Raw genomic sequence first — 22,885 nt, 5'->3', positions numbered from 1 at the left:
CGGACGGGAGTGCGCCTGTCGATATCATAAACTTTGCGATGCTGGAGAGACGTTGGGAGCAGCAACGCGGAATGCGTTTGTGGGCGATATGCTTTGCATGATGCGGGCGCTTGCGGCGATCGAGGGAACGTTTGAGGAGCGGACGCTTGTGACGGCATCACTTAGTGCCAGAGAGTCCTCTCGTGGGGTGGAGTACGCGGCCTCACCAGCAGAGGAGGTCTTGCGTATTGTGCTCTCCATCTCACTTGATCAGGGATGGTTTGATATTGTGGAGGAGGCACGAAAGAAGTTTGAACTTCTTGTACGGGAACGGCCAGTGCCGCCACAGGCGAATGTCGCCAGTGCAGTGGCCGATTTGTGTGCACTATCATATGAACTAGAACACTGCACGAGTTCAGAGGAAGTGACGATTACACAACGTCAGCGTGTGGCGAGGGCTGTAGACGCGTTTAGACCAGAAAACTCTGTGCGGGAACGGTGTACTATCGCTGCAGAAATTAATGTTCTCCCACTTGTGGATCTGGATAAGAAGACGCGTTGCCTTATGCTAACGCGACGTAGTCCTGGGAGACGACCACAGCTTATTATTACGTTTGTTGGTACAAATAGCATTCGAAACTGGTGGACAAACTTTAACTATACTACAACAGAGCTTCCTGTGTCTTTTGGAATGCACTCTTGTGTTCATAGAGGCTATTTGGAATTGCTAGAGTCTATTGCTTTTGAAAAGGTTGCTATGGAATTTGATCAAATCATTCTCATTGGTCATAGCTTGGGTGGAGCTCTTGCGCAACTTGGAGGTCTTTATTTGGCAAACGCTCGTCCTGAGAGACGGGTTACAGTTCTTACGGTAGCATCACCTCGAGTATTTGCTTCCAATCGAGGTATTTGGCAACACAGCAGAGATTGGTTACTGCGAAAATCAAATTTGACTGACAAGATGATTGTTCTCCCTAGCAATTGCCGTCATATTCGTGCTTTTATGTGCGCAGATGTGGTACCAAGGTTGCCCCCATCCTTTCTGGGTTATCAACATGTTGGTACACCGTTGCCTTTGCACACAGGGTGTCCTACGCGATTGTCTTTTCTAGGATGGGGACTCTGGTCCTATTTATTTCACAGCGCGGATATGTATAAATTGGTGTTAGAGCGACCTGCTGTGGCCCAGCTTCACTATTACGAGGATGTAACACCGATTCCTTCCCAAAAGGAAAGGGAAGAAATAGCTTGACTAATTGGCAGTGATTTATATTTATCTCCCGCTGTATGTCCGCGTTTGTGTGTGTGTGTGTGTGTGGCGGCAGAGGGATAACGGTGATGGAGTGAATGATCCCCATGGATGCTTTTTCTTTTTTTCCTCCTTGAAGAAGTTCATCAAACCGGTTTCTTGGTTTGTTTTCTGTGCATGTGTGCAAGTATGCATTGTCCTTATTTCATTTGTTTTTCTTTGTTTATTATTATTATTATTATTATTATTATTATTATTATTATTATTATTATTATTATTATTATTATTATTATTATTACCTCACTTCCTCATATACCAGGATTGATCTAATCGATCATTTTTTTTCTCTTTCTTTCTTTTCTTTTCCTTTCTTTTCCTTTCTTTTCTTTTCTTTTCTTTTCTTTCTTTCTTTCTTTCTTTATATTCTTGTGTTTTCTGTTTGTACGCTGTTCATTCATTTTTTTCTTTTTCCTTTCCCCCCTCTTTCTGCAGAGACCCGAGAAAATAAATAAAAGGGACGACCACAGACACGAGACACATGGAATCCCAAAAGAATGCCCACCGTCTCAACCGCATCTTCCGCAAGCCCAAGACGATGGTGGCGCCTCGCGAATGGCATGAGGACGGGGAGGAGGTCGTCCAGCAAGATGGTGTTTTGCTCTCGTGGTTAAATGCAATGACCGGAGAACTCACAGAGGATGATAAGAAACGTGCGGTGACTAACCAAGATCCGCCGTCCGCAGTGGAAGAGGAGCTCGCGAAGCGTGCAGCCCGCTTTGGTCTCACTGTAAGTGGTGCTGGTGTTAATAATAATAATAACAACAACAATGATGCTGTTGGGTCCCTTGCAGATGGTGACGCCATGGAGAAACGCATGCAGCGCTTCGGCACAGTGGAACCCGAACCGTTGGTGGTGGATGAGGATACACTGAAATCACGTGAGGCTCGTTTCAAGACACAAGAGAAGCAGGAGATGGATGAGGCGATGCAGGCACGAGCTGCGCGATTCGGTGTAGCTCCCGCGCAGGTAGAGCTTAAGTTGTCTGAGGCCGACCGTGAGGCTATGCTACGTCGCCAGAACCGTTTTGCTGCCTAAGTTGAGAATGCGGCAGAAACTCGGCTGCATTTCTTTTTTTCTTTTTTGTTGGTCTCGTTTTCTGCGGGTGTAATATATATATATATATATATATATAGAGAGAGAGAGAGAGAGAGAGATTAGGGGAGCAACGGCTTAAAGACAACTGCGAAGTGAGAATGAAGGCATTGAAGAATTTGTTTCTGTTGTGACTTTTGCCTCTCGATACTCTCTTTTTCTTCACTCCTTTCTGCATCTATCTATCTACGTATTTTTGTTTTATTTTCTTGTTATGACTACTCATAGGAGGGGTTGGTCCACCATTATTTATCTCTGAAAAAAATTCCTATTATTCTTTTTTTTCTTCTTTATAATTCACCACTATAAGGTTTCACGCAATACATAGACTTTGTAAATATGTTTACTCAAAAGGAAAAGTGATACCATAAAGAAAAAAAACACATCCCTCAAATGACAGTAAGCTTTGTTACTGGTGGTCCTGCTATTTGGCTACGATTTCTATTCTTAGAGAAATATGAACATTGAATTAACTGAGATAAACGAGTATAAGTGATTAAAGGTTTTGTTTTTCGTTTTCGATTTCCCACTCATCCGTTGAATCCCTCTACTTAAGGGGATCTGATGAGATGGGAGCACTCGCGGCTCCCAAAACGTGAGTCTGATCTCTTAGAATAACTCTTGATTAAAGTTTTTGCGAGTGACGTGGACTTGGGTGTTTGGTGTATGTGAACTGTAGTCGAGGGCAAGAACTCCCAAGGGGGGGGGGGGGGGAGTTCCCCTTCTTCCTATCTCAATAATTGTTTTTCCTGCGTTTTTTTTTGCCTCTTTTCATGTTCTGTGACATCCCAGTTTTCTTTTCTTTCTTCTTTTTTTTGTTTCTTGTACCTGTAAGTGGGTCAAGGGGGGAAACCTGTTGCTGCTGTGCTTGTGGGATGGCCGCTCGGGCACCCCAAAATAACAACAACAACAACAGTAGCAATGGGAACGAAAACGGGAAGGAAAAGAATGAAACAGATCCTGTTCCTGTACAAATGACTAGTTTAGTTCCTGTAAGGGTTGTTAGTGTACATGGCGATTTCTTCGACACGGAATTGCATCAAGATGCCCCTCTGCGCATCTTACAGAGTGCAGTGGAGGATTGTTTTAAGGTCCGTCCAGAGCTGCAACTTCTTACACACAATCGTCAGCAAATCAATACCAACATTTCTCTTAGACGAAATGGATGTTTGTTACTCAAAGGTGATCCATATGTGAAGATTGTCCTTGATATTAAGAAAGGTACAAAACTTAATCTTGTCTGCCAAATGGCGCATATTGAGCCCATTCCTTTAGCTTGTGAAAGCGCAGATACCGTTTGGGAAGTTAAAAAGAAGTTTTGTGCTGCTCTTGGAAAGGTCGATCTGACACCGCAGCGAATTCGTTTATTGTGGAGATACTGGGAACTTAACGATAAAGCTACCCTTGATTACTACCACCTCCCTACAAATGCAAAACTATCGGTGATGAAAAAGCGCGGGTTTGCTGCCAGGCCTCAGCAACAACAAGAAGAAAAACGAGTAACAAAGTCATCCAAAGCGGATGCTGGAAATGGGGGCCTTGGTGATGCGAGAATGGTTGGATTAATGCACCATCGGCCTCCTAGTAAAAATAACAATGCTGCTGCCGGCGCAAGAACTCTTGTTAGTGAGAAAAACAGAACAGTAACAAACATTGCTGCATCATCTACTTCCATTTGGCCATCACATTCAAAGCAATATGGAAGAGCCGTTATTCCTATTGATCCGACTATAGATTACGGAGCTGCCCCTACTCCTACAGAAGTTCAAAATCAAGCGCATGCTTTACCTATGCAAGGTGGTGAACTGGTGAAACTTTCTCAGGCAGTGCCTTTGTCAGAGCTCAACCGTTTAAAGCAGGAGATTGCTTCCCTTGAACATCGTATTGAGTTATCCGATGCAGATAGGGCCGGGTATCAGTTGCTTGAGGAGTCCTACCGTGCAACGTTGGGCCGCGTGACGGAGCTAGAAGCCACCCTGGGAAGGTTCCAGCACCTGCTCAAGCAGGCGCTGACGCTAATGTGATTTTCTTTTGTTGGTTTTACACGTTCTGCAAGGAGATGAAAAAGGGCTGAATTTATATCTTTGCATGTCGTCTCCCCGTGGTTTCCCATTTGGTGTTTCTGTCACGTGGTCTTGTGGCGTTGTAGGCTGCTGACTTGTGCACGCGTGGCCTTTTTTTTGTGTACTTACGTGCAAATAAATATGCAGTTTATTTTTCTTCTTTACGTTCATCACGTTTTAGTTATTATAAGCTGTTTTGTATATTTTTTTTCTTTCCTTTTCTCTGTTCTTACTCTTTTTTTTTTAACTTGCAAAAAAAGATAATTCAATAAAAGGAATACATTCAAGCCAAGGAAAAAGATCAGATGCCTAAAGTACGAGACACCTCTATGATCGTTGTGGGAGCCCTCGGGTTCGTTGCTGTTGCGGCTGGCGGTCTCGGTGCCCACGTGCTTGGCCCACACCTGACGCCCGAAGAGAAGAACGCCTGGGGTCTTGCCGTGCAGTTTAACCTTGTCCACGCTGCCGCGCTAATGGCTGTCTTCGCGACTCTGAAGAGCGTGGACCCCGACAGCCCCGCCTCAAGGAACCTCACCCACGCCTTCCATCTATTACTCACCGGGACCGTACTTTTCGCAGGATCTATCTACGCCATGTGCCTTGGCGCGCCACCAAAAACCGTGGGTCCCTTGACGCCTATTGGCGGCATAACACTGATGTTGGGATGGATTTTCGCTGCTTTGGCGGGGTTCTAATGAACACTTTGGCCTTGAAACTGACGTAGCCAGGTAGTAATAGAATTGGGTATCCGCAATGTCAACATACAGATGGGAACGGTCAACTATCTCTGTATTCATTTTCTAATGTATTGGGTTGTGGTAGGAAACACGTAAGAAATGGGAAAAATAGCGAAATACTAAATTGTACTGCTCTCCTTGGAACTTTGCGTGTCCATGTATGTGTGTGTTTGTATTTTGGGCTGTGTGCTAGATTCTACGCGTTGCCCAGTAATTGTTGTGTCATGATTCTTCTTCCGCTTTCTTTCTTTCCTTTCCTCTGCACACAGCCTTTACAAGCTTCTCAGCGAAAACACACAGTTATGCACACTCCGTACACCCGCGCCGCGGTTTGCCGCCATTCCTCGCACCCCACGGTGTTCACGCTCCTGCTGCTGCTGGTGCTGTGCTGTACCGTCGGGTGCCTCGCCGCTGTTCCACGCGGTTGCATGCATGACAAGATAAACCGTATGAACAGGCCGACGGCGGTGGTGCGGGAGATACCCCGCACGGGAGAGGGTGCCGTTCAGGCATACACCGCCAGCGCCGCCAGCAACACCGATAGCTCAAAGGATGGCAAGAAGTGGGCCCCAATCCGCATCAAGGCGTTCACGAGGGATATGGACGATCCGTCAAGGTACTGCACGAAAGCAGGAGACATACGTGTTGATCAGTTCTTCAGGACGGTGCGCTGCCATGCCGGTGGCGTGCTGACAGTGAGGAAGAAGAGGGCCATCGTGGAGCGAATTATCCCCGCGGCAATTAAAATGCACGCTGAGCGTCTTTCTGTGGTTCCCTTGACTGGCACTGTTAAGGTGCCAAGAACTGACATAAGGTCGTGCAGCAATTTCACCATCCCTGAGGAGCACCACACAATCGGGCTTCAGAATGCTGATTTGTATCTTTACGTCGGTGCCATGCAGGACGACAGAGCAGCTGCGTGGGCGATGATTTGCGGCACTTTGCCGGATAACCGTCCCTTTATTGCTGCCATCAACGTGAATCCCGATGGTCTGCGGTCCACTAATTCTGTCGTTCGCGTGGTAGCGCACGAGATTGGGCATACTCTTGGTTTTTCCTCTTCTTTTTTTCCTCGCCTGGGTATGGTGGAATCCCTTAAGGACGTGCGGGGAAGAGAATATGTGCTCGTTATAAAGACTTCGAAGGCGAAGAAGGTGGCGAGGAAGTATTACAACTGCTCCACAGCCCCTGGACTGGAACTGCAGACAGCCGGTTGGGGATCTGGTTCACACTTTTCATCTCGCAACATGAAGGGCGAGCTGATGGGGACTGGATTAGCACCCATGGTCTACGGCGAACTGACACTTGCAGTGTTTGATAGCATGCCATTTTACAAGGCAAACTTCAGTATGGCAGAACCAACGATATGGGGCAGGAACGCCGGCTGCGATTTTCTGAATAAGAAGTGCGTGGAAAACGGTGTGAGTCGTATCCCCGAGTTTTTCTGCAACGAAACTCGTTCATCGGACATGTACTTCTGCAGACCCGATCGTACGGGTTTTGGGTACTGCACACTGATGGCGCATTACAAGTACATTCCTACGGAATTCCGGTACTTCTCCAAGGAGTATTTGGGTGGCGATCTGGGTGATATGGACTACTGTCCTTATGTTGAGCCATACCCTGGTGCCACGTGTACTTCAGGCACCACGCTAATATCCCGTGGAAGCTTTATTGGCGAAAACGCACGCTGTGTAAAGGGCGTCGATCTACGCTTCTCAGGAAAGCCTGTTGGTGATGTGTGCGTGAATACCAATTGCGATCACACGAAGAAAGAGGTGAGCGTGCAGTTTCTGGGTGGTAAGTGGCAAAAGTGCGAGGAGAAGAAGGAAATCATCCCGGATAATGGGCAATTGACAGGAAAGATTATCTGTCCCAGGTACGACGAGGTGTGCATCAAGCACCCCGACATCACCCTTGCTCTGAAATACCTACCTAAACAGAACGACGACCAACTGGCTGCGCCTGCGAACATAACGTGGAAGAGAACCGAACCCCAAAGCCCGTCCCCTCAGCCCACCACGCCGACACCTCCAAGTGCAGCGGACGAAGAGAAACTATCTGAAAATGGCGGAGGGATCGGAGGTCATATTTCTGAGGACGCTGGTACGCATGGTTCCATCACCCAAACCATTCCAACAACAGATACGACAGTTGTGGAGCGCACGAAGATGGATGACTCACACATCCAAGATAGTCACGTTGTTGCTGGATCGCACGGCTCCGCCACTCAGAACACTCCAACAAATACCCATGACGGGCCGAGCGGCGATGCAGAGGGTAACTTGGACATCAATGTTAACAGTGGAACAGTACATGAGCCAAACCCCAATGCTGGCTTGAATCTGTACATGGGAACTGGTGATGGCAGTATCCCTGCTGCCCCTCATCCTTGCCGTCGCCGTCGCCGTGGCGGTGTCTCTGTGAACAGTACCCGCAGGAATAAGTGCTACACCGCGGTTTCCCCACATGGTAGGCATCCATAAACACTCTGTCCCCCTTTGCAACCCAGATTCAAGAAACACAGAAAGCAAATCAGGCGCATCCGTCACCATTGGCTCTGCTCCGGTACATCGCATCATGCATATTTTCTGTTTGAGTGGGCGTTTTGAGTTGGAAATGTTTGCACTCCATGCCGTGGACGGTGTGGCTTCCTCGGCGTGCTCCTTATGCCTGGAGCGGTGTTGGCGAGCTTTGCTCCTTATGCAGTTAGAATGTTTACTGTTCAGAAAGCATAAACAATACTAATAAACATATACTGCTTCGGCTTTGTCATATTCTTGCTTATTGGTCCTTCGCTCTCTGTGTGTGTTTCTTTGTGTGTGCGTGCGATGGATTTATTGTTTGGGAAATCATCGATAAGAGTTTTTCAATATACTGCTTCGGCTTTGTCATATTCTTGCTTATTGGTCCTTCACTCTCTGTGTGTGTGTTTCTTTGTGTGTGAATGTGATGGACCTATTATTTTGGGGGTATCACAGATAAGGGGTTTCAATAGACTGTTTCAGCTGAAATTCAATATATTTCTTTTGATTGGGAAACTATGTGTGCGTGTATGTGCTTATTGGGCCGTGTGCTGGTCCACACGCATTGCTCAGTAGTTAACGCGTAACACTTGTTTTTAACCTTTCCCTCCTTTTCTCTTTCTTTTTCTCCTTTCCTCTGCACATAGCCTTTACAAGCTTCTCAGCGAAAACACACAGTTATGCACACTCCGTACACCCGCGCCGCGGTTTGCCGCCATTCCTCGCACCCCACGGTGTTCACGCTGCTGCTGCTGCTGGTGCTGTGCTGTACCGTCGGGTGCCTCGCCGCTGTTCCACGCGGTTGCATGCATGACAAGATAAACCGTATGAACAGGCCGACGGCGGTGGTGCGGGAGATACCCCGCACGGGAGAGGGTGCCGTTCAGGCATACACCGCCAGCGCCGCCAGCAACACCGATAGCTCAAAGGATGGCAAGAAGTGGGCCCCAATCCGCATCAAGGCGTTCACGAGGGATATGGACGATCCGTCAAGGTACTGCACGAAAGCAGGAGACATACGTGTTGATCAGTTCTTCAGGACGGTGCGCTGCCATGCCGGTGGCGTGCTGACAGTGAGGAAGAAGAGGGCCATCGTGGAGCGAATTATCCCCGCGGCAATTAAAATGCACGCTGAGCGTCTTTCTGTGGTTCCCTTGACTGGCACTGTTAAGGTGCCAAGAACTGACATAAGGTCGTGCAGCAATTTCACCATCCCTGAGGAGCACCACACAATCGGGCTTCAGAATGCTGATTTGTATCTTTACGTCGGTGCCATGCAGGACGACAGAGCAGCTGCGTGGGCGATGATTTGCGGCACTTTGCCGGATAACCGTCCCTTTATTGCTGCCATCAACGTGAATCCCGATGGTCTGCGGTCCACTAATTCTGTCGTTCGCGTGGTAGCGCACGAGATTGGGCATACTCTTGGTTTTTCCTCTTCTTTTTTTCCTCGCCTGGGTATGGTGGAATCCCTTAAGGACGTGCGGGGAAGAGAATATGTGCTCGTTATAAAGACTTCGAAGGCGAAGGAGGTGGCGAGGAAGTATTACAACTGCTCCACAGCCCCTGGACTGGAACTGCAGACAGCCGGTTGGGGATCTGGTTCACACTTTTCATCTCGCAACATGAAGGGCGAGCTGATGGGGACTGGATTAGCACCCATGGTCTACGGCGAACTGACACTTGCAGTGTTTGATAGCATGCCATTTTACAAGGCAAACTTCAGTATGGCAGAACCAACGATATGGGGCAGGAACGCCGGCTGCGATTTTCTGAATAAGAAGTGCGTGGAAAACGGTGTGAGTCGTATCCCCGAGTTTTTCTGCAACGAAACTCGTTCATCGGACATGTACTTCTGCAGACCCGATCGTACGGGTTTTGGGTACTGCACACTGATGGCGCATTACAAGTACATTCCTACGGAATTCCGGTACTTCTCCAAGGAGTATTTGGGTGGCGATCTGGGTGATATGGACTACTGTCCTTATGTTGAGCCATACCCTGGTGCCACGTGTACTTCAGGCACCACGCTAATATCCCGTGGAAGCTTTATTGGCGAAAACGCACGCTGTGTAAAGGGCGTCGATCTACGCTTCTCAGGAAAGCCTGTTGGTGATGTGTGCGTGAATACCAATTGCGATCACACGAAGAAAGAGGTGAGCGTGCAGTTTCTGGGTGGTAAGTGGCAAAAGTGCGAGGAGAAGAAGGAAATCATCCCGGATAATGGGCAATTGACAGGAAAGATTATCTGTCCCAGGTACGACGAGGTGTGCATCAAGCACCCCGACATCACCCTTGCTCTGAAATACCTACCTAAACAGAACGACGACCAACTGGCTGCGCCTGCGAACATAACGTGGAAGAGAACCGAACCCCAAAGCCCGTCCCCTCAGCCCACCACGCCGACACCTCCAAGTGCAGCGGACGAAGAGAAACTATCTGAAAATGGCGGAGGGATCGGAGGTCATATTTCTGAGGACGCTGGTACGCATGGTTCCATCACCCAAACCATTCCAACAACAGATACGACAGTTGTGGAGCGCACGAAGATGGATGACTCACACATCCAAGATAGTCACGTTGTTGCTGGATCGCACGGCTCCGCCACTCAGAACACTCCAACAAATACCCATGACGGGCCGAGCGGCGATGCAGAGGGTAACTTGGACATCAATGTTAACAGTGGAACAGTACATGAGCCAAACCCCAATGCTGGCTTGAATCTGTACATGGGTATTGGTGATGGCAGTATCCCTGCTGCTGGGCATGCATCCCTGCTGCCCCTCATCCTTGCCGTCGCCGTCGCCGTGGCGGTGTCTCTGTGAACAGTACCCGCAGGAATAAGTGCTACACCGCGGTTTCCCCACATGGTAGGCATCCATAAACACTCTGTCCCCCTTTGCAACCCAGATTCAAGAAACACAGAAAGCAAATCAGGCGCATCCGTCACCATTGGCTCTGCTCCGGTACATCGCATCATGCATATTTTCTGTTTGAGTGGGCGTTTTGAGTTGGAAATGTTTGCACTCCATGCCGTGGACGGTGTGGCTTCCTCGGCGTGCTCCTTATGCCTGGAGCGGTGTTGGCGAGCTTTGCTCTCTTATGCAGTTAGAATGTTTACTGTTCAGAAAGCATAAACAATACTAATAAACATATACTGCTTCGGCTTTGTCATATTCTTGCTTATTGGTCCTTCGCCTCTATAGTGTGTATAATTTGCGTGCGATGGATTTATTGTTTGGGAAATCATCGATAAGAGTTTTTCAATATACTGCTTCGGCTTTGTCATATTCTTGCTTATTGGTCCTTCACTCTCTGTGTGTGTGTGTGTGTTTCTGTGTGTGAATGTGATGGACCTATTATTTTGGGGGTATCACAGATAAGGGGTTTCAATAGACTGTTTCAGCTGAAATTCAATATATTTCTTTTGATTGGGAAACTATGTGTGCGTGTATGTGCTTATTGGGCCGTGTGCTGGTCCACACGCATTGCTCAGTAGTTAACGCGTAACACTTGTTTTTAACCTTTCCCTCCTTTTCTCTTTCTTTTTCTCCTTTCCTCTGCACACAGCCTTTACAAGCTTCTCAGCGAAAACACACAGTTATGCACACTCCGTACACCCGCGCCGCGGTTTGCCGCCATTCCTCGCACCCCACGGTGTTCACGCTCCTGCTGCTGCTGGTGCTGTGCTGTACCGTCGGGTGCCTCGCCGCTGTTCCACGCGGTTGCATGCATGACAAGATAAACCGTATGAACAGGCCGACGGCGGTGGTGCGGGAGATACCCCGCACGGGAGAGGGTGCCGTTCAGGCATACACCGCCAGCGCCGCCAGCAACACCGATAGCTCAAAGGATGGCAAGAAGTGGGCCCCAATCCGCATCAAGGCGTTCACGAGGGATATGGACGATCCGTCAAGGTACTGCACGAAAGCAGGAGACATACGTGTTGATCAGTTCTTCAGGACGGTGCGCTGCCATGCCGGTGGCGTGCTGACAGTGAGGAAGAAGAGGGCCATCGTGGAGCGAATTATCCCCGCGGCAATTAAAATGCACGCTGAGCGTCTTTCTGTGGTTCCCTTGACTGGCACTGTTAAGGTGCCAAGAACTGACATAAGGTCGTGCAGCAATTTCACCATCCCTGAGGAGCACCACACAATCGGGCTTCAGAATGCTGATTTGTATCTTTACGTCGGTGCCATGCAGGACGACAGAGCAGCTGCGTGGGCGATGATTTGCGGCACTTTGCCGGATAACCGTCCCTTTATTGCTGCCATCAACGTGAATCCCGATGGTCTGCGGTCCACTAATTCTGTCGTTCGCGTGGTAGCGCACGAGATTGGGCATACTCTTGGTTTTTCCTCTTCTTTTTTTCCTCGCCTGGGTATGGTGGAATCCCTTAAGGACGTGCGGGGAAGAGAATATGTGCTCGTTATAAAGACTTCGAAGGCGAAGAAGGTGGCGAGGAAGTATTACAACTGCTCCACAGCCCCTGGACTGGAACTGCAGACAGCCGGTTGGGGATCTGGTTCACACTTTTCATCTCGCAACATGAAGGGCGAGCTGATGGGGACTGGATTAGCACCCATGGTCTACGGCGAACTGACACTTGCAGTGTTTGATAGCATGCCATTTTACAAGGCAAACTTCAGTATGGCAGAACCAACGATATGGGGCAGGAACGCCGGCTGCGATTTTCTGAATAAGAAGTGCGTGGAAAACGGTGTGAGTCGTATCCCCGAGTTTTTCTGCAACGAAACTCGTTCATCGGACATGTACTTCTGCAGACCCGATCGTACGGGTTTTGGGTACTGCACACTGATGGCGCATTACAAGTACATTCCTACGGAATTCCGGTACTTCTCCAAGGAGTATTTGGGTGGCGATCTGGGTGATATGGACTACTGTCCTTATGTTGAGCCATACCCTGGTGCCACGTGTACTTCAGGCACCACGCTAATATCCCGTGGAAGCTTTATTGGCGAAAACGCACGCTGTGTAAAGGGCGTCGATCTACGCTTCTCAGGAAAGCCTGTTGGTGATGTGTGCGTGAATACCAATTGCGATCACACGAAGAAAGAGGTGAGCGTGCAGTTTCTGGGTGGTAAGTGGCAAAAGTGCGAGGAGAAGAAGGAAATCATCCCGGATAATGGGCAATTGACAGGAAAGATTATCTGTCCCAGGTACGACGAGGTGTGCATCAAGCACCCCGACATCACCCTTGCTCTGAAATACCTACCTAAACAGAACGACGACCAACTGGCTGCGCCTGCGAACATAACGTGGAAGAGAACCGAACCCCAAAGCCCGTCCCCTCAGCCCACCACGCCGACACCTCCAAGTGCAGCGGACGAAGAGAAACTATCTGAAAATGGCGGAGGGATCGGAGGTCATATTTCTGAGGACGCTGGTACGCATGGTTCCATCACCCAAACCATTCCAACAACAGATACGACAGTTGTGGAGCGCACGAAGATGGATGACTCACACATCCAAGATAGTCACGTTGTTGCTGGATCGCACGGCTCCGCCACTCAGAACACTCCAACAAATACCCATGACGGGCCGAGCGGCGATGCAGAGGGTAACTTGGACATCAATGTTAACAGTGGAACAGTACATGAGCCAAACCCCAATGCTGGCTTGAATCTGTACATGGGTATTGGTGATGGCAGTATCCCTGCTGCTGGGCATGCATCCCTGCTGCCCCTCATCCTTGCCGTCGCCGTCGCCGTGGCGGTGTCTCTGTGAACAGTACCCGCAGGAATAAGTGCTACACCGCGGTTTCCCCACATGGTAGGCATCCATAAACACTCTGTCCCCCTTTGCAACCCAGATTCAAGAAACACAGAAAGCAAATCAGGCGCATCCGTCACCAATGGTTTTGCTCCGGTGCATCGCATCATGCATATTCTGTGTTTGAGTGGGCTTTTTGAGTTGGAAATGTTTGCACTCCATGCCGTGGAACGGTGTGGGTTCCAATAAGCATGAATATCATGCCTTGAGAGCAGCGTCCCGGCCTTGCTCCTTCTGTGTGTAGAACGCCTTTACTGTTCGGGAATCATAAACAATAGCTGTGCTTTCAATATATTGCTTCGGCTTTGTCATATTCTTGCTTATTGGTCCTTCACTCTCTGTGTGTGTGTGTGTGTGTTTCTTTGTGTGTGAATGTGATGGACCTATTATTTTGGGGGTATCACAGATAAGGGGTTTCAATAGACTGTTTCAGCTGAAATTCAATATATTTCTTTTGATTGGGAAACTATGTGTGCGTGTATGTGCTTATTGGGCCGTGTGCTGGTCCACACGCATTGCTCAGTAGTTAACGCGTAACACTTGTTTTTAACCTTTCCCTCCTTTTCTCTTTCTTTTTCTCCTTTCCTCTGCACACAGCCTTTACAAGCTTCTCAGCGAAAACACACAGTTATGCACACTCCGTACACCCGCGCCGCGGTTTGCCGCCATTCCTCGCACCCCACGGTGTTCACGCTCCTGCTGCTGCTGGTGCTGTGCTGTACCGTCGGGTGCCTCGCCGCTGTTCCACGCGGTTGCATGCATGACAAGATAAACCGTATGAACAGGCCGACGGCGGTGGTGCGGGAGATACCCCGCACGGGAGAGGGTGCCGTTCAGGCATACACCGCCAGCGCCGCCAGCAACACCGATAGCTCAAAGGATGGCAAGAAGTGGGCCCCAATCCGCATCAAGGCGTTCACGAGGGATATGGACGATCCGTCAAGGTACTGCACGAAAGCAGGAGACATACGTGTTGATCAGTTCTTCAGGACGGTGCGCTGCCATGCCGGTGGCGTGCTGACAGTGAGGAAGAAGAGGGCCATCGTGGAGCGAATTATCCCCGCGGCAATTAAAATGCACGCTGAGCGTCTTTCTGTGGTTCCCTTGACTGGCACTGTTAAGGTGCCAAGAACTGACATAAGGTCGTGCAGCAATTTCACCATCCCTGAGGAGCACCACACAATCGGGCTTCAGAATGCTGATTTGTATCTTTACGTCGGTGCCATGCAGGACGACAGAGCAGCTGCGTGGGCGATGATTTGCGGCACTTTGCCGGATAACCGTCCCTTTATTGCTGCCATCAACGTGAATCCCGATGGTCTGCGGTCCACTAATTCTGTCGTTCGCGTGGTAGCGCACGAGATTGGGCATACTCTTGGTTTTTCCTCTTCTTTTTTTCCTCGCCTGGGTATGGTGGAATCCCTTAAGGACGTGCGGGGAAGAGAATATGTGCTCGTTATAAAGACTTCGAAGGCGAAGGAGGTGGCGAGGAAGTATTACAACTGCTCCACAGCCCCTGGACTGGAACTGCAGACAGCCGGTTGGGGATCTGGTTCACACTTTTCATCTCGCAACATGAAGGGCGAGCTGATGGGGACTGGATTAGCACCCATGGTCTACGGCGAACTGACACTTGCAGTGTTTGATAGCATGCCATTTTACAAGGCAAACTTCAGTATGGCAGAACCAACGATATGGGGCAGGAACGCCGGCTGCGATTTTCTGAATAAGAAGTGCGTGGAAAACGGTGTGAGTCGTATCCCCGAGTTTTTCTGCAACGAAACTCGTTCATCGGACATGTACTTCTGCAGACCCGATCGTACGGGTTTTGGGTACTGCACACTGATGGCGCATTACAAGTACATTCCTACGGAATTCCGGTACTTCTCCAAGGAGTATTTGGGTGGCGATCTGGGTGATATGGACTACTGTCCTTATGTTGAGCCATACCCTGGTGCCACGTGTACTTCAGGCACCACGCTAATATCCCGTGGAAGCTTTATTGGCGAAAACGCACGCTGTGTAAAGGGCGTCGATCTACGCTTCTCAGGAAAGCCTGTTGGTGATGTGTGCGTGAATACCAATTGCGATCACACGAAGAAAGAGGTGAGCGTGCAGTTTCTGGGTGGTAAGTGGCAAAAGTGCGAGGAGAAGAAGGAAATCATCCCGGATAATGGGCAATTGACAGGAAAGATTATCTGTCCCAGGTACGACGAGGTGTGCATCAAGCACCCCGACATCACCCTTGCTCTGAAATACCTACCTAAACAGAACGACGACCAACTGGCTGCGCCTGCGAACATAACGTGGAAGAGAACCGAACCCCAAAGCCCGTCCCCTCAGCCCACCACGCCGACACCTCCAAGTGCAGCGGACGAAGAGAAACTATCTGAAAATGGCGGAGGGATCGGAGGTCATATTTCTGAGGACGCTGGTACGCATGGTTCCATCACCCAAACCATTCCAACAACAGATACGACAGTTGTGGAGCGCACGAAGATGGATGACTCACACATCCAAGATAGTCACGTTGTTGCTGGATCGCACGGCTCCGCCACTCAGAACACTCCAACAAATACCCATGACGGGCCGAACGGCGATGCAGAGGGTAAATTGGACATCAATGTTAACAGTGGAACAGTACATGAGCCAAACCCCAATGCTGGCTTGAATCTGTACATGGGTATTGGTGATGGCAGTATCCCTGCTGCTGGGCATGCATCCCTGCTGCCCCTCATCCTTGCCGTCGCCGTCGCCGTGGCGGTGTCTCTGTGAACAGTACCCGCAGGAATAAGTGCTACACCGCGGTTTCCCCACATGGTAGGCATCCATAAACACTCTGTCCCCCTTTGCAACCCAGATTCAAGAAACACAGAAAGCAAATCAGGCGCATCTGTCACCAATGGTGTTGTTCCTGTGCACTACATCATGCATATTCTGTGTGTGTGTGTGATTTCGGTTGGAAATGTTTTGCACCGCCGGATATGCCGCAGCAGGCAATCTTTTTCTGTGAAAATAACATGAATATCATGCCTTGAGAGACACAGCTTCCCGCTCCCTGCTCCTTCTGTGTGTAATAAAGTGTGGTGGTTGTGCTCTCTGTACTGTTTAAAACATTACTGAGTGGAGATTATCAATAATGCCACTATGTATGTGCTGCTTGGGCATTGTGATTTTTACTTTTTCCTTCCTTATATACGTTTGTATAATTTGTGTTGAACGCCCTACTTTTGGGGTATCATCAATAGCTGTGCTTTCAATATATTGCTTCGGCTTTGTCATATTCTTGCTTATTGGTCCTTCACTCTCTGTGTGTGTGTGTGTGTGTTTCTTTGTGTGTGAATGTGATGGACCTATTATTTTGGGGGTATCACAGATAAGGGGTTTCAATAGACTGTTTCAGCTGAAATTCAATATATTTCTTTTGATTGGGAAACTATGTGTGCGTGTATGTGCTTATTGGGCCGTGTGCTGGTCCACACGCATTGCTCAGTAGTTAACGCGTAACACTTGTTTTTAACCTTTCCCTCCTTTTCTCTTTCTTTTTCTCCTTTCCTCTGCACACAGCCTTTACAAGCTTCTCAGCGAAAACACACAGTTATGCACACTCCGTACACCCGCGCCGCGGTTTGCCGCCATTCCTCGCACCCCACGGTGTTCACGCTCCTGCTGCTGCTGGTGCTGTGCTGTACCGTCGGGTGCCTCGCCGCTGTTCCACGCGGTTGCATGCATGACAAGATAAACCGTATGAACAGGCCGACGGCGGTGGTGCGGGAGATACCCCGCACGGGAGAGGGTGCCGTTCAGGCATACACCGCCAGCGCCGCCAGCAACACCGATAGCTCAAAGGATGGCAAGAAGTGGGCCCCAATCCGCATCAAGGCGTTCACGAGGGATATGGACGATCCGTCAAGGTACTGCACGAAAGCAGGAGACATACGTGTTGATCAGTTCTTCAGGACGGTGCGCTGCCATGCCGGTGGCGTGCTGACAGTGAGGAAGAAGAGGGCCATCGTGGAGCGAATTATCCCCGCGGCAATTAAAATGCACGCTGAGCGTCTTTCTGTGGTTCCCTTGACTGGCACTGTTAAGGTGCCAAGAACTGACATAAGGTCGTGCAGCAATTTCACCATCCCTGAGGAGCACCACACAATCGGGCTTCAGAATGCTGATTTGTATCTTTACGTCGGTGCCATGCAGGACGACAGAGCAGCTGCGTGGGCGATGATTTGCGGCACTTTGCCGGATAACCGTCCCTTTATTGCTGCCATCAACGTGAATCCCGATGGTCTGCGGTCCACTAATTCTGTCGTTCGCGTGGTAGCGCACGAGATTGGGCATACTCTTGGTTTTTCCTCTTCTTTTTTCCTCGCCTGGGTATGGTGGAATCCCTTAAGGACGTGCGGGGAAGAGAATATGTGCTCGTTATAAAGACTTCGAAGGCGAAGGAGGTGGCGAGGAAGTATTACAACTGCTCCACAGCCCCTGGACTGGAACTGCAGACAGCCGGTTGGGGATCTGGTTCACACTTTTCATCTCGCAACATGAAGGGCGAGCTGATGGGGACTGGATTAGCACCCATGGTCTACGGCGAACTGACACTTGCAGTGTTTGATAGCATGCCATTTAAAATAATTTTTATTTTTTAATTTAAAATTTAAAAAAAAAAATTTTTTTTTAAAAATTTTTTTTTTTGTGGTTTCTTCAAAAAAAAAAGGAAAAAACCACCCCTTGGGGGCCGTGGGGGTTTAAGGGGTTTTTATTTTTTTATTTTTTTAATTTAACTTTGGAAGGGAAAAGGGGGGAGAAAGGAGGAAGGGAAGGAGGAAGGTGTGGGGGGGGGTGGGGTTTTTTTTTTTTTTTAAAAAAAGTTCCTGGGGGGGGGTTTTTTTTTTTTTTTTTTTTTTTTTTTTTTTGTTTTTTGGGTTGTTTTTTTTTTTTGTTTTTTGGGGTTTTTTGGGGGGGGGGAGGGCCTCTTTTTTTTTTTGGTGGGGGGGGGGGGCAGGGGGGGGTGGTTTGGTGGGGGAAGGGGGTGGGTTTTTGGGGGGAAGGGTTGTTGTAATAGTTTTTTGTGTGGTTTTTTTTTTTTTTTTTTTTTTTTTTTTTTTTTTTTTTTTTTTTCCCCGGGGGAAAAAAGGGTGGTTTTTTTTTTTCGCTTTTTTAGTAAAAATTTTTATTAATTAGTGGGGGGGGTGGGGGTTGTTAAAGGGCCGCCCCCCCAAAGGGTTTGGGGGTTTTTTGTGGCGCCCGGGGGGTGTTGTTCCCCCCCGGGGGGGGTTAACAGGGTTCTCGTGTCCCCCCCTTGTACAAAAAAAAAAAAAGCCTGAACTGCCCTCGGTTCCGCGTGAGCCGAATGCCGTCCCTGAAGAGCCGGTAGCGTTGTGTACCGGGATAGAGGCACGTAGTCCACGGATGTCGCGTAGTGCGCGATCCTCCGGGTCTTCCACAAACACGTCCTCGTTTTCTTCGTCTTCCTCTTCTTCATCTTCAACGCCATAGGCGTCATCGTACAAACGGTCGTGGTTGCCTCCGTCGTCTCCACCTGTTGGTTGTCCCTTGTAAAAAGGAAGCTGGTGGTGGGTGACAAAGCGCTGCTGGAACGTGGTGACTTCGCCCGTGAACTGAAAATGCACCACGGCTCCCCATCCTTCGCGGGAGGCATCCGTATAGGCAACGATATCGTACGAGCGTCGTTGTAATCAACATGCCGTGGTGGGTCAATGCGCCACCATTGGTTCTTGATCAGTTCATTCGAGATGCGGCTCAATTCATCGGTCACCTTCGGATGAATGTACGGCACCGGTGCGTCCCAGTCCGCACCACCGGAGACCTGTCGGTAGAAATATCTGTAGGTCCGCAAGAGTCGAAACATCTTTGCCGGGTTCAGGCGCGTCGTGTGAATCGCATAACACACCAAGGACACCACAGAAACGAACGTCCGTATGGAGTGCTGCCGGTCTGGTGCCGAACTCAGCATCAACTTCGCGACCGTCTTGACTGAGTTTCGTACCACCCTCTCGGTTCCGTTCCACATGTACTCTTCGCCAAGAAATACGTTGTTCTGCTCAGCGAGACGTAATAATTCCTCCTCCGTGTACTGAAGTAGTTCCTCGCGGTCCGGCGAGGTCAGCAGGTTTGCAGCACGAATGCGCAGCAACACCTGCCGTACCGCGCTCACAAACTCCTCCTCCTGGCCCTCCTTGGCCGCAATCAAAATATTATCAATCATGGTATGTATAATGACGGGGTATCAATGTCTACAAGCACCCACGTGGTCGCCTGGCCCACTGCCACGCTCCACCGCGCGCCGGTGGGCAGCGTGCACAAACGGTAGTAACTGCCACCACACCGGAACACAAACTTGTTGCGCAGTGCCGCTGGAAGTGGGATCGCATCGTAGAATGCCTCAAAGTCAAGTTGCAACATGTACTTGGCATAACGCAGTGATTGCCGTCTCCCAAGCCGCGTCGGGTAGTTTACTTGTGGCATGTCCGCCTTGGCCATGGCAGCGTTTAGGTGAGGTTCCGTGATGAGTCGTCTGCGTCCCTTCATCTCCGGGACGGTGAACACATTGAAACCTTAGTAGCCCGTCGGGATCATGCCAGTGCGGTTGTCGAAATGAGCGATCGGCTGGCCGTTTTCGTCACGGCACAGTTCGAACTTGCCCATGCTCACGGCTTTCTGGAGGTCCTCCTTCGTCATCTTGGTCGTCTTGATGGTGCGTGAGGTCTGCACGAGGTGCGGTATAGGGCATGGGTCAGGCGAGGCATCAACCGTGATGTAGCGGTATGCTTCTTCTAGAAACGCTTTCGTGTGTGGGTGGGCAGTCGTCATCTGCCGCACCGCCTCCGTGTCGAGTGGAGTGGTATGCTTGAGGTGCAGGGGCCACTCCTTTACATTGTCACCCGCGACGTCTACAGCTACGTCGCTTGCGTCTGGTGCTTGCTGTTGCCGTTTGAGATCCAGCATCAGCCGGTACACGTCACGGTCGCAAATACCCAGGTCTGCTGCCTTGGGTGCCTTCACTCCGAGGTATTTGGCGCTGACAAGAGGTGGTGCTCCTCGACGTTGGCCTGTGTTTGCGCGACGTCCATAGTTGTCTGCTGGCCACGTCCGAGATAGATGTTGAGCGTCGAGTCCTGGGTGTGGCCCGTCATGCGCCGCAGCTCCTCCATTGTCATGCCCAGCTTGGCGCAGTACCTGATCGCGCCCTTGCGCACTGACGGCAGTGCCATTGTCGGATCGATGGACTTGAGTACGTTGGACACCATCCTGCGCACCATGCTGGAGTCTTCGCTTGTGAAGAGCCGAGGCCCCTTCTTCTTGATTCTGTTCAGGTGCTTGAACGGAATGGGCGCTTCGTCTTCGGCGAGCGTGGTCATCACCTCGTAGGGGGTCCGAAAGTGGGACGCCTTGCCGCGGGCCATCCACACCAGAACTGGGTAGCGCTGTGGGACGCCCTCGGCGTTCGACACCACGCGCAGCTGCGGTAGCGGATTCCTGTTTTTTCTGTTGTTGTTGTTGTTGTTGTTGTTGTTGTCGCCGTCGTCGCTGGTCGGCAGCCGCAGAAATAGCTTTACATCTTGCTTCAGTAGGGTAGTGATATCGCCCGCTCGGGCCGCGCAGTTCCACATAAGGGCGAGGAAAAGTGCCGCCAGCGGGGAGAAGTGACTTTGTCGCAAGAGCATCGCCCTCGCTTTGCAGTGGTTCTCGGCGGAGAGTGGTGTCGGCGCCTTGGTGGGCTGCATCTGCTTGAACCGACGCACGCAGGCCACCGCCGACCGCCATTCCACGTCGTTGCTTAGGTTGATACCCTCCCTCAAGTTTGTGTAAAGGGGGAGATCCTGCAGGGCACCAGCAATCTGTGCCATGCTGCTGTGTATCGTCGACCACGTAGCGTGACCGTCCTTGTACAACCGAAACAAAAATTCCAGTATCGCCGAGGCGAGGCTTTGGTACCGCAGGGGATCGTCCGGCATTGCCTGTAGGTCGCGCAGCCAGTTTAAGTGGCGCCGGCGCGTCTGTTGCGTCTTGCTCCTCCATGTCACCTCGTGGATGTGTTTTGGCTTCTCTGGAAAGATTATCCATTTTCTTGGGCAGAGCGGGCTCTTTCCGAGGCACGCCCTGCCCGGCACGTTTAAACAAGGGACCGTGACGCTACGGAGCACTTGCCCCGGCATGTCACACAGTGCCTGGTCGATCTCGTCCGCGTTGTTGTCGTTCAGGCGGCGTTGGCGCGGGAACATCCGGCGTTCGTCGCCGTTTTTCTCTCCCGCGTCGTCTTGCGCCTCCGTCGTCGACTCCGTCGTAGCAATATCATCGGCATCGATCCCATCGGCTTTATGATATCTTGCCTCAACGTCCTCAGCGTCCAAGTCTAGCTCAATGTGTCGTCGAGTCGCCACCTTTTTCTTGTTCGTTTTCTTGTGCTTCTTCGCCGGCTGGTTGTCGACAGCCATGCTGCTCTGCTGCTTACTTGCCGTCCGCTTGGCGGTTCGCCCGGACTCCATGTCCGCCAACGCCCCGTAGGTGCGCCAGCGTGAGGGAAGATAGGCGCCCCATAACGCCTGCGACGCATCCTCTGTCAGCGAGAATTCCCACGATCCGTCTGCCTCAGAGGAGGCGGTCTCCCCGTCCGCGTTCGGCGTCTTCTTCTTCTTTGTGCCCTTATTCTTTTCGGGGTAGTGGCGGCATAGGGCTGCGCCCAGGCGGAAGGCGTAGTTGGTCTGGTTGAACTGCAGCGTGGTGGGCATGCCAAGCCCCTCCTGCCCGCGGACGTAGAGCGCTGCCAGCGAGTTGCGAGCCTCCTTCGTCTCGAGCAGGTGCGGCGTCGACGGCACCAGAATTAACCCGTGGGCTCTCAGATTGCCGCCCGTCTTGTTTGAGCGCTTCTGCTGGGCCCGTGGACGATCGTCGTTGAACTGAAGGGAAAAATAGGGCAGCTGTAATGCGCTAAAGACGGTAGATAGGTCAAACTCGCTCAACTTCTCCAAATGGTGTTTGGTGCGAAAATTGGTGATCGACTGGGGTCTTAGCTCCTTATCATCGCCCTTGCCAACCGAGATGAGCGCGAGGCCGGACAGAATGTAAGTAACCTTGCGACGCTGATTCAATTCCCAGTTGAGTTGCGCGCGAAGCAGCGCGCGACGTGCCTGGCACGCAATCGACCGCCGCTTGGGTTCAGCGGGAAACTTGGTTTCCGCTCTTACTGTCTCCACAACTCCCAGTTCTGTCACGTCTTCCTCTTCTCCTTCTCGCGATGACCCTTCAACCTCACCCTGGGGTTGGGACCACTCCATGGGCTCCATCGTCTCCTCGTTCGCAGTGGTCAATCGCACCGCGCTGTCATCCGCTTCCTCCTCGTTTACATTGGTCCCTCTTAGACG

The 22,885-nt window shown here is 50.6% G+C and overlaps 4 protein-coding genes across 4 annotated transcripts in view; all 4 read left to right on the top strand.

Annotated features, from left to right (window-relative positions):
* The window catches only part of LSM04_004366 (Fungal lipase-like domain), a gene marked incomplete at both ends in the record, with an annotated part of 1,581 nt that extends 350 nt beyond the window's left edge, over positions 1 to 1,231 (top strand). The window contains one exon of the mRNA XM_067339359.1: positions 1 to 1,231. This exon is cut by the window's left edge and continues 350 nt beyond it. Within this exon, the coding sequence (XP_067194843.1) occupies positions 1 to 1,231 (1,231 nt within the window).
* Positions 1,232 to 1,766: 535 nt separating this feature from the next.
* Positions 1,767 to 2,324, top strand: LSM04_001090 (uncharacterized protein; the record flags this gene model as incomplete). The annotated part of the gene is made up of 1 exon (XM_067339358.1): positions 1,767 to 2,324. One exon carries the CDS (start codon positions 1,767 to 1,769, stop codon positions 2,322 to 2,324), a length of 558 nt encoding a protein of 185 aa, XP_067194827.1.
* A 932-nt stretch (positions 2,325 to 3,256) lies between these two features.
* LSM04_003460 (uncharacterized protein) lies at positions 3,257 to 4,405 on the top strand (the record flags this gene model as incomplete). The annotated part of the gene is made up of 1 exon (XM_067339357.1): positions 3,257 to 4,405. The coding sequence occupies one exon, from the start codon at positions 3,257 to 3,259 to the stop codon at positions 4,403 to 4,405; it is 1,149 nt and encodes a 382-aa protein (XP_067194839.1).
* A 344-nt stretch (positions 4,406 to 4,749) lies between these two features.
* Positions 4,750 to 5,139, top strand: LSM04_007236 (Protein of unknown function DUF423; the record flags this gene model as incomplete). Its single annotated transcript, XM_067339356.1, has 1 exon — positions 4,750 to 5,139. One exon carries the CDS (start codon positions 4,750 to 4,752, stop codon positions 5,137 to 5,139), a length of 390 nt encoding a protein of 129 aa, XP_067194854.1.
* Between the last annotated feature and the right edge of the window lie 17,746 nt (positions 5,140 to 22,885).

This window comes from Trypanosoma melophagium, assembly GCF_022059095.1.
Source record: "Trypanosoma melophagium isolate St. Kilda chromosome Unknown ctg10segment0, whole genome shotgun sequence".
Lineage (NCBI taxonomy): Eukaryota > Euglenozoa > Kinetoplastea > Trypanosomatida > Trypanosomatidae > Trypanosoma > Trypanosoma melophagium.
This window is presented reverse-complemented; position numbering and strand designations above follow the sequence as displayed.